Source organism: Pelecanus crispus, chromosome 1, assembly GCF_030463565.1.
Source record: "Pelecanus crispus isolate bPelCri1 chromosome 1, bPelCri1.pri, whole genome shotgun sequence".
NCBI classification, from domain to species: Eukaryota; Metazoa; Chordata; class Aves; order Pelecaniformes; family Pelecanidae; genus Pelecanus; species Pelecanus crispus.
In genome coordinates this window covers 51,880,043-51,894,090 of record NC_134643.1, presented here as the reverse complement: position 1 = coordinate 51,894,090, position 14,048 = coordinate 51,880,043, and the positions used below count along the sequence as shown (strand labels likewise).

General features: G+C 43.9%; 1 protein-coding gene across 2 annotated transcripts; it reads right to left on the bottom strand.

Annotated features, from left to right (window-relative positions):
* Positions 1–904: 904 nt before the first annotated feature.
* MRPL42 (mitochondrial ribosomal protein L42) lies at positions 905–12,895 on the bottom strand. 2 transcript variants are annotated; one of them, XM_075718235.1, is made up of 6 exons: positions 12,861–12,895; positions 11,223–11,385; positions 5,626–5,689; positions 3,781–3,865; positions 2,304–2,467; positions 905–1,020 (listed from the first exon to the last, which is right to left on the bottom strand). In XM_075718235.1, exons 2-6 carry the CDS (start codon positions 11,302–11,304, stop codon positions 975–977), a joined length of 441 nt encoding a protein of 146 aa, XP_075574350.1. In that variant the 5' UTR covers positions 11,305–11,385; positions 12,861–12,895; the 3' UTR covers positions 905–974. The 2 variants fall into 2 exon arrangements, with proteins under 2 accessions (XP_075574350.1, XP_075574341.1); XM_075718226.1 differs by lacking the exon at positions 12,861–12,895 and adding an exon at positions 12,338–12,389.
* Between the last annotated feature and the right edge of the window lie 1,153 nt (positions 12,896–14,048).

Here is a 14,048-nt window from a genome sequence, read left to right as displayed (position 1 = left end):
AAAACGCTAAAGCTGCAAAGTAGAATCAGACCAAATTTCTTTAAAGCATTTTGTATAGTAAAGGGCCAATGCTTTCCCCTAGGTAAGCTAGAAAGAGCTGGGAATCTTCACCGATTACCTTGCTGAGGCAAAGAACTCTTCCTCCCCTGAGCTACAGCTACTCCCATTTATACAGGAACATAGCACCCTCATGGTAGTTGGGTGGGTTTAAAAAAACAAACAAACAAACAAAACAAACCCACAACAAAAAAAAAAGAAACCGCCTCAAACCACGAATGCACACAGAAGTTGTCTCAGATGTTTGGGAATGCTGGGTGATTTAGAAGGGTGAGTTATTACGCCTTGGAAGCTACAATTCAATCAAGTTGGCCAGTTTTCAGTACATGATGTTAGCTTTAAATACAATCACTTGGCTGATGTAGGATTAAACATGGAATCGGGTATCTTACAAGCATTAACAGAAGCAGCAAAACTGTTTCACTATTTTCATAAATACCTCATAATATTTTTCATAAATGCCATTTCATAAATACCTCAGTATTCAAGCTCATCTCCATTTCGGTTACTGGACTTCTAAAAAAAAAAAAAAAAAAAAAACCCGAAAATAACACCAAACCCCAACACGTCCAGTTCTAGACTTCCCATTTTGACATAACACTTCTATGCATTCACTGTATCAATGAAAAGCCTCTGACATACTTTAATCGGAGCACCCCATCACCTGTTACACCCGGTTCTAACACCAGCACATTCACTGACCATGCACATACAACAGCCTTCACCAGATCCTTGTTTCAGTAGCGCAGTTTCGTTGTTTTTCTACCATCCACTAGTCAAGTTAGAAAGTAACAGACTTAGTTGAGCATGTTTTAGTTACAGCACTCACACAGAACTGCCAAACATCTCATTTTCTGCAAGTTTTATTTCCAATAAAGATTAATAGCGAAGTGCTGATGAACAAGAAGTTATCTGAATTATCTGTCTTTAGGAGGATTAGGATTCTTGCGTCTTCTATGATACCTAGAAGAAAAAAAGGCTGCAGTGAATACAAGCTTTGGAGAGTCTTGGATTCTCCTGACGTTTCCCCCCACTCCGGTGAGCGGTCAGGAGGTTACACAAGTAAGCAAGGCACAAGACACACGAGCACAACCCATCACCGCTCATTCGATGTCATCTCCGTTGTTCGTGGAGTTACATAATGCTACTTGTTTCTGCTGCTACATCTGCTGCAGGCACGCAATAATCCAATCAGTTCTACAGCTGAATAGGTACGAAGGCTGCCTTTTATTCTTAATCCTTTGTGTGAAGTTAATTTAATTACACAGTCAGCTTTTTCCTTTGGCTAAAATCATCACTACAGAACAAAGAGACTCGACGTTTAAAGGAGTTATGCCAGACTGTACATTAAATAGTGTAAGATTTTGCAGACAAACTAAAAAACAAATTCTTCACAACAAAAATAATCCCTACTTTCCTCTTAATTACCCACCCTAAAACAAGGAAGATCCTGTTTGATGCTCATTAAAGTGACAGCTACCCTTTGGCCATAGAAAGTTCTACCATTTCATTCCTTTTATCTACTCCCAAAACACAATAATTAACAAGCTTTCTGTGGACCAAAAAAAAAGAAAATTCTGCCTGTATGAAGTCTCCATAGCTATAAAATACAGCATCTACCAAAAGCTGTAGTAACATGGACTGGAACGGAGTAACACAAACTAGAATGCCATTTGTTGCCAGTGGTATATCTGAAGATATACAGTCCCTCGTTAAGCTGTCATGTGTACTTGCACCTCTCCTCCTAGCTTTCTGAATACAAGGCACACCAAGGTACACTTTTCACCATTTCAGATGAAAACCCTCTACTATTCTTAAGCCTGGGAATCATCCCATTAAGTTTTTTTTTGAAAAGTTGTTAAGGAATAGACAATGCATGTTTCCAAGCTGTATTTGGTTATATCCATTGAGGGTACTTTACATACTAGATTCCCTTATGATGACCTCACTTACACAATTTTAATAAATCACCTGAACCAGCAGCTAACTAGATGGTCTGAGAAATGTCTACTCCGTGACATATTTTACAAAAAACAAAGCCGCAACGTCTACCAAAGGGGCAGCGTTAAAAAAAACCTTACAGTCTTCCTTTTATACTATACTGCATTTAAGATTTTACGTAGTAGCCCACGTTCTAACAGTAGCTGATCTCACATGACTTGTCGTAGATTGAATCTAGTCATTACATTATTCCCGTATCTCCTTTTACATCCCAAAGGAACAAACATTGAAAAGAAAATACTCACTGTCCCACAGGATACCAGCGATGTTTTGTTGTGTAAAACATTTTGCTGAGCTCTTCAATTGTAGGACCTCTATTGTTCTTTAGCTCTTTTTCAGTCAATCTGGATTTCAGAACTTGATCAAGGGTTTCTTCTTTATTATTCACTGGATCTGGCCGTGGTATGGGCTATAAAAAACAGGAGTGTACATATTTCATTTTTCTGAGAAAATCAAAAAGCCAAGCTACACAGATAGCATTACAATTTACTCTTAACAGCTGAAACCAAAGGAATACAGAAGAATGCCAGTAATTGCAAAGGCTGTTTACCAACCAACCAACCCACCCGCCCCACCCCGCTCCGCCCCCCGCAACAAACCCACATGACTGTGGAGCAGATGTCTAGAAACATCTAATTACCCCAGGTGCTACAGCTGATTACCCCGCCCCTAAAATCAGCACGGCTATCATCATTATTGCTGATCTCATCCTTCCAATTCCCCAGCTGAATCATAAGCTCCAGTTCTACTGATACAAAAGTACTCATAGTATTACTATTTAGAAATTTACTCATAGTGATGATCATCATCGCTAAAAAAGCTTTTAGATGATTTGTACCTTGGAGAATAATGTCACTTCCTAATTGTTTGTGCCTCCACTAAGACCAAGACATTTGTTCTCAACCTAAAACCTAACTACCAGCACTTTTACAAATATTTGTCCTTGTTTTAGTCTTCTACACCTGTTTTTCCTGAGAGACTTGCAACTGATAAATTTAAAAATACCGCTATGTAACTTGCAGGCAAAGAGTGCTAAAGTGTTTTAAGTTTTCAATGGAGAAGTTTCACATTGGGTACTTCAGCAACATAGCTACCATTTGCAGTATTTTGTGAGCACATGAGAACTGGAAATTGAAACGAAAAGCATACACTAGAAAAGTTTATCTAGACATACTTTCGTCAGTGTAAAGAACACATTGAAAGTACTACCGATAGATAAAAATTCAATATTTAAAGTTTTTTGTGGAGTTTATGAACCCAGAGTGCTGAATGGAATTTAAAGCATGAGTTGAAGAGCAGCAGCAGCAGCAGCACTCCTTTATATCCTCTTGCCCAGACTGCTGCATCTGTACACACAAGGGCGGGTGAACTATAACCTGCATTCCAAACATCCTCTTTGAGGAGTACACTCATAGACAGACACTAGTTTTCTCTGTAGTGCACAAGTATTTGAGTGCCTCATTTAATTCTATTTGAGTTACTACACACTGGGATACCTGAGCATTTCTGACTCTGCAACTTTCCCTCAATTCAGCTACGAATAAGGTCCCCCTCATGGCAGCAGCTATATTCATCATTCACTCACCTCACAGACATGCTGATCACGTAATAAAAAGTACCTCAGTATTTCAAATTAAAAAAAGATGCCCTAAAGGCTCAAAATTATGAACTACTTATGCCTTTACAAGAGTAAGAAATAGAAATGTATACATTTGGACATACTTTTGTATGCTCATACGGAATCTCAAGCGAAGGGTGGTAGCAGACAATTGTCTTCAAATCTGATGTCACTGCAAGTTCCACTTTGCTATAAAAATAAAAACTTACACTCTTAAATATATCCCTTTAAGTTTTCAGAAATGCTGAGCAACTGAATAGCCCAAATCCCAAAGAAAACCAGATTGGACCCTGCATTTACGAATTCTTAAGAATCTTCTATAAAATCATAGAATAGAATAGAATAGAATCATAGAATCATTTAGGTTGGAAAAGACCTTTAAGATCATCCAGTCCAACCATTAACCTAACATTACCAAGTCCACTGCTAAACCAATTAAGGGTAGAGTAGCAATTTCATGTTTCCTGGCTTGGTGGCTGGATTATTTATAATGAAAGTAAAAACTAGGAATCATTAAGATTGGAAAGGATCTCTAAGATCATCATTCCAATCATCAACCCAACACCCCCGTGCCCACTAAACCATGTCCCAAAGTGCCACATCTACCCGTTTTTTGAACACTTCCAGGGATGGTGACTCCACCACCTCTCTGGGCAGCCTGTTCCAATGCTTGACTACCTCTTCCGTGAAGATCAATTCTTCCTAATGTCCAATCTAAACCTCCCCTGATGCAGCTTGAGGCCATTTCCTCTCGTCCTTTCGCTAACTGCTTGGGAGAAGAGGCCAACACCCACCTCACTACAACCTCCTTTCAGGTAGTTGTAGAGAGCGATAAGGTCTCCCCTCAGCCTCCTCTTCTCCAGGCTAAACAACCCCAGTTCCCTCAGCCGCTCCTCATAAGGCCTGTGCTCCAGACCCTTCACCAGCTTCGTTGCCCGTCTCTGAACACGCTCCAGCACCTCAATGTCTTTCTTGTAGTGAGGGGCCCAAAACTGGACACAGTATTCCAGGTGCAGCCTCACCAGCGCCGAGTACAGGGGGACAATCACCTCCCTGCTCCTGCTGGCCACACTATTCCTGATACAAGCCAGGATGCTGTTGGCCTTCTTAACAAACCCTTATAAAATAAGGGTCACAAATACTTGATCTAAACTTCCTCTTCCCCCCCCCCCCCCCCCCCCCAGCCATCTTCAGGTTTCTTTTTTTGGATGGAGAAGAAAAAAGGGCTAAAATAAAGTATTAAAGATAGCTGGAAATATGGGTTGTTAAAAAATCTTGAACACTTTGAATAATTACATATAAAACTGTAGCAACAGATGGGGGTAATGATCATCAGTGATACCTAGGACATCATGCCTTTATAAGAAGTATGGCACCTACAAAAGAAAGAATAGAAAACAAAGCTCTGCTTGGGTTTCTAACTTTTATATTTGGTAAAAGAAGATGAGCATGATGAACAAAAAGTCCTACTGAGAGGTTCCTTGAGGGAGTATGTCTCTCTTCTCACCTTCCTTCCTTATTAACTTTCCTGACACATGAGCCTCCTAAAACCTTGTATGACATGGATGCCACGTTTCTCACTATATTTGTATCATCTTTTCTGGTTTGCTACTCAAGTTTCCCATGCAGCAGCACAAAAATACCTGGACTTAGCCTTAACAACAAGCATCAACGAAAATGACTGCTCTTAGCTAGTTTTGCTCTTCCACAAACAAAACTGCAGGGGTACTGGGGTCATCACCACATTATTTTTCATTATGCTCATTTTTTTAAATACTAACTTCACAATCATTATGATCAGAAACAGTACTTTAGTTAAAATTATAACATATATCCACAACTGGCAGAAGACGTATTTAATACCATTATATGACAACTTCATGACAGAGAAAGTAGCCCTGGAATAAACGTTACATGAAAAGGCCAGACATCAAAGCACACTGAAGTACCAATTGTAGTCTTCAGGGAGAACTGAATATGTAGATTTACGGCAAGCATGATACACAGCTCCATCTGAAAAAAAACAAAACAAAAACCACCCACGTAAAGAACACTAACATAAAACCAAACAGAGCTGTGCCAAATTTAAGAATGTTGACATTTTCATTCCATTCTATCTTAATCTTAATTATTTTAATTATAATCATACTCAGTTTTAGATTAACAAAACCTAAATACTGTCTAAATAGAAGTTCATGTGACTACACAGATTTCTAGTGCAATCAAAAAATACAGTATCTAAGCAGCTAGGGCCTAGATTTACCTTTCCGATCGTATTGTTCTCCTAAGAAAAATCACAGTATGAATAAAATACCTATAGATTTCACCATTAGAGCATATTCTTTGTATATGCAAAGAACATTACCTTATGACTTACAGGGAAGATCATAATTTCATTCATAGCAATATTTATTATAAAAACCAAATTTGTACTTCGCTGGTGACTGCTATATATGCTATACAAAACACAAAACTATAACGTCTTGGCTCCTGTAACACTAGACAACTTTACCCCTTTCCGCAGGTTCCTGTTGCTCCAAGGAAAGCAATCACAAGAATTGCAAGTAGTAAAGAAGGACAACGGCATCCGGGACTGTACTAAGCAGACTGAGGGAAGGGATTATCTCCCTCTACTCAGCACCTGTTAGACCACATCTAGATACTATGCCCAGTTTGGGGCACTTTAATAAAAGATAAACCTGAATGAGTTCAGTGAAGACCCGCCAAGATGGTCAGGGACTGCAGCACCTGCCCTGTGGGGAGAGGCTGAGGGACCACAGCTGGCTCAGCCTGGAGCAGAGACAGTTTTGGGGATACCTAACAGCAGCCCCCAGTGACTATGTAGGAAGATCGGGGTTATTGAGGAGAGGGAGCCAGTCTGTTCACATCAGTGCACGGTGGGAGGACATGAAACAACATCCGCAAGTTGAAACGAGATGCTCTGACTGGATATGTAAAGAAATGTTTTCTTCACGACGGCAGCCAACCGCTGGGACTGCAGTCCGGACAGGTCTGTGCAGCCTCTGTCCTTGGAGATTTCAAAGACCCAGCTGGACAAAGCCCTGAGCTACCTGCTGTGATGGCAGAGCTGAGCCTGCTTTGAGCAGGAGGTTGGACCACAGACCACCTGAGGTCTCTTCTAACTGATTTTCCTACGATTCCATTCCCATTTTTTCACAGAATCATAGAATCATTTAGGTTGGAAAAGACCTTTAAGATTGAGTCCAACTGTAAACCTAACGTAAGGTGTTAAATAGTAACAGTCCCTTATATAGGAACCATACCATAGGCATCTTGCCTTCCACAGCCACGTAGGTATGCATGCCTAAGATGGGCCTTGTGGGGTGTCTGTAGTCGACTTCTGCTAGCAACCCCCTTACTTTACTGCCAGAACCTGACACAAATCTGCATGTAAGTTTCTGAGCCCAGTGAAGCCCCCCTACAGTGGGGCCTGACCGGATCCATCTGTCCCGATGGGGAAAATGCATTTTTGGGTGCAAGCTGCTGGGACTGATCGAAAGAGCTTTAAACTAGAATCGATGTGGGAAGGAGATACCAACAGGACAGCAGTAGGTTAGCCAAGGGTTGGCATGGCATTGACAGAGGGTGGCAATGCTAGTGGGAACATTTACACTGCTCCTGGGAGCACAGAGGGCTCAGAAGCATATCTGAAATACTTGCACACCAGCGTATGCAGTATGAGAAACAAACAGGATGAACTGGAAGCCTTGGTCAGCTCCCAGAGCTACGATATCATTGCTACTAGTGAGACTTGGAATGAGTCCCACGACTGGAGTGCTGAATGGAGGGCTATAGGCTGTTCAGCAGGTATAGGCAGGGCAGGTGAAGTGGAGGTATTGCACTATATGTAAGGGAGAGGCTTGATTGCACAGGTCTTGCAGTTAGTGATGATGTGGTCAGGAGCCTCCGAGTAAGGATTAGGGTGATAGAAAACAAAGGAGTTATTGTAGTGCATGTCTACCACCGATTGCCTAGCCAGGATGCAAGCACTGATGAGTTGTTCCATAGGCAATCAGGAAAAATTTCTGGATCAGTAGCCCTTGTCCTTATGGGAGATTTCAACTTCCCAGACATCAACAGGGAGTATCACTCTGCTGTGACATGCAGGCCTTGGAAATTATTGGAGTTTGCAGGAGATAACTTCTTGTCACAGGTACTCAGTGAGCCAGCTAGGAAAGATGCCCCCCTAGGCTTGCCATTTGTGAACAGAGAAGGACTCGTGGGGGATGAGATGGTAGGTGGCTGTCTTGGCCACAGTGATCATGAAATGGTTGAGTTTAAAATTTTCAGTGAAATGAGAAAAAAGAATAGCAGAGTTGATACCCTGGACTTCAGGAGAGCAAACTTCAAGCTATTCAGGGAGCTGTTTTGCAGAGTACCCTGGGAATCTGCTTTTGAGGGCTTAGGAGTCCACAAGTGCTGGCCAGTCTTTAAGAACCACCTTTTAGAAGCACAGGAGCAGGCAGGTACACTGTTTCTAAGTCAAGCAAGCAGTGCAGAAGACCAGCCTGGCTAAAGAGGGAGCTCCTCGCAGAGCTCAAGAGGAAAAAGAAATTGTATGATCTCTGGAAGTGAGGTCAGGCTTTGCAGGAAGATTACAGAGCTGTGGTTTGTATATGCAGGGAGCAGACACGAAAGGCCAAAGCTCAATCAGAGCTGAAACTGGCCAGTGTTGTTTCAGATAACAAGAAGGGCTTTTTTAAGTATGTTCATAGCAAGACGAGGTCTAAAGAAAACATTGGATCAATACTTGTTGAAGATGGTCATCTGACTAACAGGGATGAAGAAAAAGCAGAGGCATTCAATGTGTTTTTTGCCTCAGCCTTTAATAACACTGACAGACCTTGGGCTGCCTGGTCCCCTGAGTCAGAAGGCTGCAAGTGTGGAACAGTGATTTTCCATCTGTGGATACTGAAATTGTAAGGGACCAGCTGTATCCGCTGAATGTTCACAAGTCCATGGGGCCTGATGGGATTCACCCCAGAGCACTGAAGGAGCTAGCAGATGTTATGGCAGGACCCCTCTCAATCATCTACCAAAGGTCTTGGGAGTCTGGAGACATCCCCACTGACTGGAAGCCAGCCAATGTTATTCTACTCTACAAAAAGGGTGTGAGGGAAGACCCAGGAAACTACAGACCTGTTAGTCTAACCTCAGTTCCTGGAAAAATTATGAAGATTATACTGGCTACTACTGAAAGGCATTCCAAGAATAATGCAATCATCAGGCACAGTCAACATGGGTTCACAAAGGAAAGTCCTGTTTAACTAGATTTGCTATTGTTCTACGATAAGGTCACCTGCCTAGTGGATGAAGGGAAGGTGGTAGATGTAGTTCTTCTGGACTTTAGTAAGGCTTTTGATACTGTCCCTCACAGCATCGTTCTGGACAAGCTGTCCAACTGTGGGATGAGCGGGTTCACGGTGCGCTGGGTGAAGAACTGACTGAACAGTAGGGCTCAAAGGTTGTAGTGAACGGGGCTACATCTGGCTGGTGACCGGTCACCGGCAGTGCTCCTCAGGGTTCAATTCTAGGGCCAGTTCTGTTCGATATATTTATCAACGATCTGGATGCAGGAGTTGAATGCACCATTAGCAAGTTTGCTGATGATACCAAACTGGCAGGTGCTGCTGACTCTCCTGAGGGACAAGAGGCCTTGCAGAGGGATCTATAGATTGGAGCATTGGGCAACAATTAATGGGATGGAAGGTAACAAGTTCAAATGCTGGATTCTGCACCTGGGACGGAGTAATGCTGAGCACAAGTATAAATCGGGAGAGGGGTGGCTGGAGAGCAGCCCTGCAGAAAGGGATCTGGGGGTGCTGGCTGACAGCAGGCTCTGTATGGGTCAGCCGTGTGCCCTGGCAGCTGAGAGGGCAAACCGCATCCTGGGGTGCATCAAACACAGCACAACCAGCCAGTCAAGAGAGGGGATCATCCCGCTGTATTCGGCATTGGTGCAGCCTCACCTGGAGTACTGCCTGCAGTTCTGGGCCCCACAATTCAAGTAGGATGTGAAGGCACTCGAATGCATCCAGAGAAGGGCAACAAAGCTGGTGGCAGGGCTGGAAGGAATGGCCTATGAGGAGTGGCTAGGGACTTTGGGCTTGTCTAGTTTGGAGAAAAGGAGGCTGAGGGGTGACCTCATTGCTCTCTACAGCTTCCTGAGGAGGGGAAGTGGAGAAGGAGGTGTCAATCTCTTCTCCCTGGTATCCAGTGACAGGACATGTGGGAAAGGTTCAAAGCTGTGCCAGGGGTGGTTCAGACTTGACATGAGGAAGCATTTCTTTACCGAGAGGGTGGTCAAACACTGGAACAGGCTTCCTAGAGAGGTGTTTGATGCCCCAAGCCTGTCAGTGTTTAAGAAGCATTTGGACAATGCCCTTAATAACATGCTTTAGCTTTTGGTCAGCCCTGAGGTGGTCAGGCAGTTGGACTAGGTGATCACTGTAGGTCCCTTCCAACTGAAACGTCTGTTCTGTTCTTCTACCACTACACTTTAGGAACTGAGTTATGATCATAAGAACAAAGCCTCATCATGTTCTGACCCTTCCACAGTCAAAAACGTTTCAACTTTTTTTCTGACGTTTTACATAGACCATCTTTAGTTTTAATATAAACAGGATTCTTCTTAGCTGTTCACAATGGAGGGAGAGAGCATTCAGTGTGTCAAAATTGGGAAAGCTGAAAGAACCAAGAAGGAACTTTGGTGTAGCTATTTTCCTCTCAGAAATATTTTATATGTAAAATTCCAAAATTTAAATTTAGATATAGCTAATATATTTAAATATTTTAGATACAAAATTCTTAAATTTAGAACTTCTGTTAGCACTTCCACGCTTCAGTGCTTCCACTTAAACCATTCATAGTTATTAAGAAGTTGAGTTCTGGTAAAATATTACTGCAAATAGTTTGTATTTCAATCCCTGCTCACTGCAGGGGGGTTGGGCTCGATGATCTCTCAAGGTCCTTTCCAACCCAAAGCATTCTATGATTCTATTTCTTCCTAAGATTTCTTTCCCCTCCTTGCTCACTAACCTCTAAAATGTAGCACGTCCATTATATTTTCTCAATTCCTGTCTTTTCTACCACCTTTACTATCTCCCCTACATCTTTCTACTGAAGTGTAAAACATGGACAAAAATCTAAGAAATAATATTGCCTGTTTTCACTTGTTTTCTGTTTATGTTAAGTAATGACATTTTACTGTAGCCTTTTCTCACCACTGTTTGTAAGCCTGAAGAAAATAAATTTAAATGTTCAAATACAATCAGTGGTAAGAAGGGTGGTGTTTACAAGCTAATTAATAACCATGAGGAATGTCATACGTGGACCATAGAAGCTTTAAAGGAAAAAAAGAAATCAAGATATCCTTTGATTACTACCAGAGAACACAGAATATCAGACTTGCTTCTGTTCAACCAAAAATTCACCTCTGTGCTTCCATTACTTCAAACAGTATAGGAAAGAGGCTCTGAGAGAACAAATTTTAATATAGGACTTCTACAATTTCATCACTACTTACTCTGCAGCAGGGCCTGCTTACAGGGTGCTACTGAACGCATCCAAGAGAAGCTGGACCACGCAGTTCTAAGCGACATTGCCATGCTGACAGCAGACAGGAAACAGTCCTGGACCAGATGGAACTCAAATGGACACTGTATCCTTCTTTTCCTGCAGAACACCCTCTGAAAGAAACCAGTTTCATAACTGTTCAGGGTACAAAAGACCGACAATTTAATTTCTTGAATAACTTAAGGATAAATACAATTCGTGGAATATATTCCTCATTATTTGTCAGTTGATTAGAAGTCCTTGTTACTTAAGGTACTGGCACCTGCCTCCTTAATAGTCAAATGCGGTACAAGACTTTATTTAGTGAGAGGCACTCTTTCAAGCTACACGATGAACTTTAAAAGAAATTTCCAAGCTTAGGTCTTCTCACAGTTTTTCCTAACTGGTCCTCACCCACCTAAGTTTTGCATCCTTCCTTCTGTGCACTCCACAGAATTATTCCTGAAACACGCTTTTCTTGTTCATGATGTAAATATCATCACCCAATATAAAAATAGAAGTACTTATAAATAACACTTGTTGTAGTTAACAAGCTGTCTAGATGCAGTTGGTTTCAACTATCTCAAAAGTAACACAACCTAAAAGCTACTTAACACCATTTAGAATACCTTAAATATTAGCCCAAATTTCACAGAAGCAGAAAGACAGATATAAGCATCTTAAGTTTTCATTGTCTACAGAAAATAAAAAAAAAAACCAAACCAGCTTGCCTCGAAGAGAAACTTACAATGATGCTTAAAGAACTCACACAACTGGAAACCGTTTAAAGGCATACTTGTAAAACAATAAAAAAAGAAACAAGACCTCTTTAAAATTACTTCGTATTTAGCACTTAAGAACATCACCAGAAGTGTATATTTTACAATTTGTACAAATAATTATCCACCATTTTCTCTACCTGTGACAAGTGCTGCTGAAGTTAAGAGAACACCAACACAACATCTACAGAGCTGCTCATAACTCGCCTTTGAAAGCTCATTAACAAAAAAAGTGAGAAGAACACGGCAGATCCGCACCGCCTGCTCAGAGGACGGGGTTCAGGCAATGGCCCATGCTCAGCCTCACCTCAAGGACCACTACAGCTTGAATCGGGACATTCCCATCCCTGAGGCAGCACGCAGAAAACTCTTAGCCTGCAACAAGCAGGAACGCAAAAACTGATGTTTCTAGGATTAAAGAAAATATTTACCTTAAGAAAAAAGTCATTAATCCATCAAAGCAAGCAAAAGTGTGCCCGTTATAAAAGCGGATCTGCAGGCTATTAACAGAAAATAAATCCTGAGTGTGAAACACAGCGATTTAACCCCTCTGAAAGTCTATAAACTGACTTCTTATGGCCCGTTTCGGAGTCCTGGCTTGCCGTTCCTCTGCATCAGCCGGCCACGCTTTGTCATTAACTACAAAAACGAGGAGAGGGGAGCGCCGTACAGCGCGACCCTCAGGCGAAGCGGCCCCTGCCCTCGGCGGCCCGCGGAGACGAGCGCGTCCCCGGCGCAGAGCGCAACAGCCGGACCCGGCAACCGCCGCCGAGGGAACCGGAACCACAACCACCGCCGCCTCCCTCCCGCCGCGACGGCGCAGCCATTACCTGCGCGGACGGCACCACCGCGTCCCCTCCGCAGCCCGCCGCCGGCCACGGCACCGGAAGCAGCACCGAGCCCGCTTCCGCTTCCGGCGGCGGCTCGCCCCGCGGCACGCCGGGAGATGTAGTGCGGGAGGGCCGCGGGTGGGGCCTACCCGGGGCGGGGCGCCCTGCCGCCGCCGCCGTCGTCGCTGTCATCGCCGTCGTCTCTCTCCCCGCCCAGCGCTACCCCGGTAACAAACGCCGAGGGCGCCTCAAAGTACGGCTGCGGCGGCAGCGAGCTGCCCCTCGGCCGGCGGGGGCGGCCCCGGCCCCTGATGGCGGCGGGCCGCGGGGGGAGCGGGAGGATCACCCACCCTCCGCTCGTCCCCGCCCTCGGTGCTCCCCGGCGGTCCCTGTGCTGAGCGGGTTTCGGGGGGCAGCTCGGAGACCCGCAGCGGGGGGTGTTGGGGCAGGCCGGCGCTGGCAGCAGCTGCTAGGCGGGGGGAGGGCGCCAAGTGCCCGCACCGGGCAGCAGCGCGCCTGCCTGTCCGGGGGACGTGAGCCCTGTTACTCCAGCTGCAAGATAACCCCCTCTGATCCTGTGATGTGAAGGGACATCTCTAACATACGTAATAATCTCACTGGTTATTTCACAAGCTTGTGAGCACAGCCCGCTTGCTTTCCAGGTTAACTTACACAGTGGCTGCAGCAGCTCCCACTGTTCAGCCTACCAAACCTTTGCAGTACCTGTAATAGCTTTTCACAGGGAAGGCCTGGGTTTTGTGTACATTTCAGATACGTAAGGCATGCAGAAAACTCACCTGAATGCCCCAGGCACGCTGCTGCTCTGGGGCTACTTGCTTTGCTTCTCTCAGAGACCGAGTCACAAAGCATTTCATAGAATCATAGAATCGTTTAGGTTGGAAAAGACCTTTAAGATCATCCAGTCCAACCACTAACGTACACTACCAAGTCTACTCTAAGCCAATCAAGGGTAGACTAGACTAAACCATGTCCTGAAGTGCCACATCTACCCGTTTTTTGAACACTTCCAGGGATGGTGACTCCACCACCTCTCTGGGCAGCCTATTCCAATTCTTGACCACACTTTCCGTAAAGAAATTTTTCCTAATTTCCAACCTAAACCTCCCCTGGTGCAGCTTGAGCCCATTTCCTCTTGTCCTGTCGCTTGTTACTTGGGAGAAGAGCCCA

Bases quoted from the DNA above. Each gene is read 5' to 3' on its own strand.
- MRPL42 (XM_075718235.1), bottom strand. From the start codon at position 11,304: ATGGCAATGTCGCTTAGAACTGCGTGGTCCAGCTTCTCTTGGATGCGT. The intron at 5,690-11,222 runs GTAAGTAGTGAT...GTTTTTTTTCAG, and splicing joins TAAGCAGGCCCTGCTGCAGA to ATGGAGCTGTGTATCATGCT. The intron at 2,468-3,780 runs GTATGTCCAAAT...TGTTTTTTATAG, and splicing joins TTCCGTATGAGCATACAAAA to CCCATACCACGGCCAGATCC.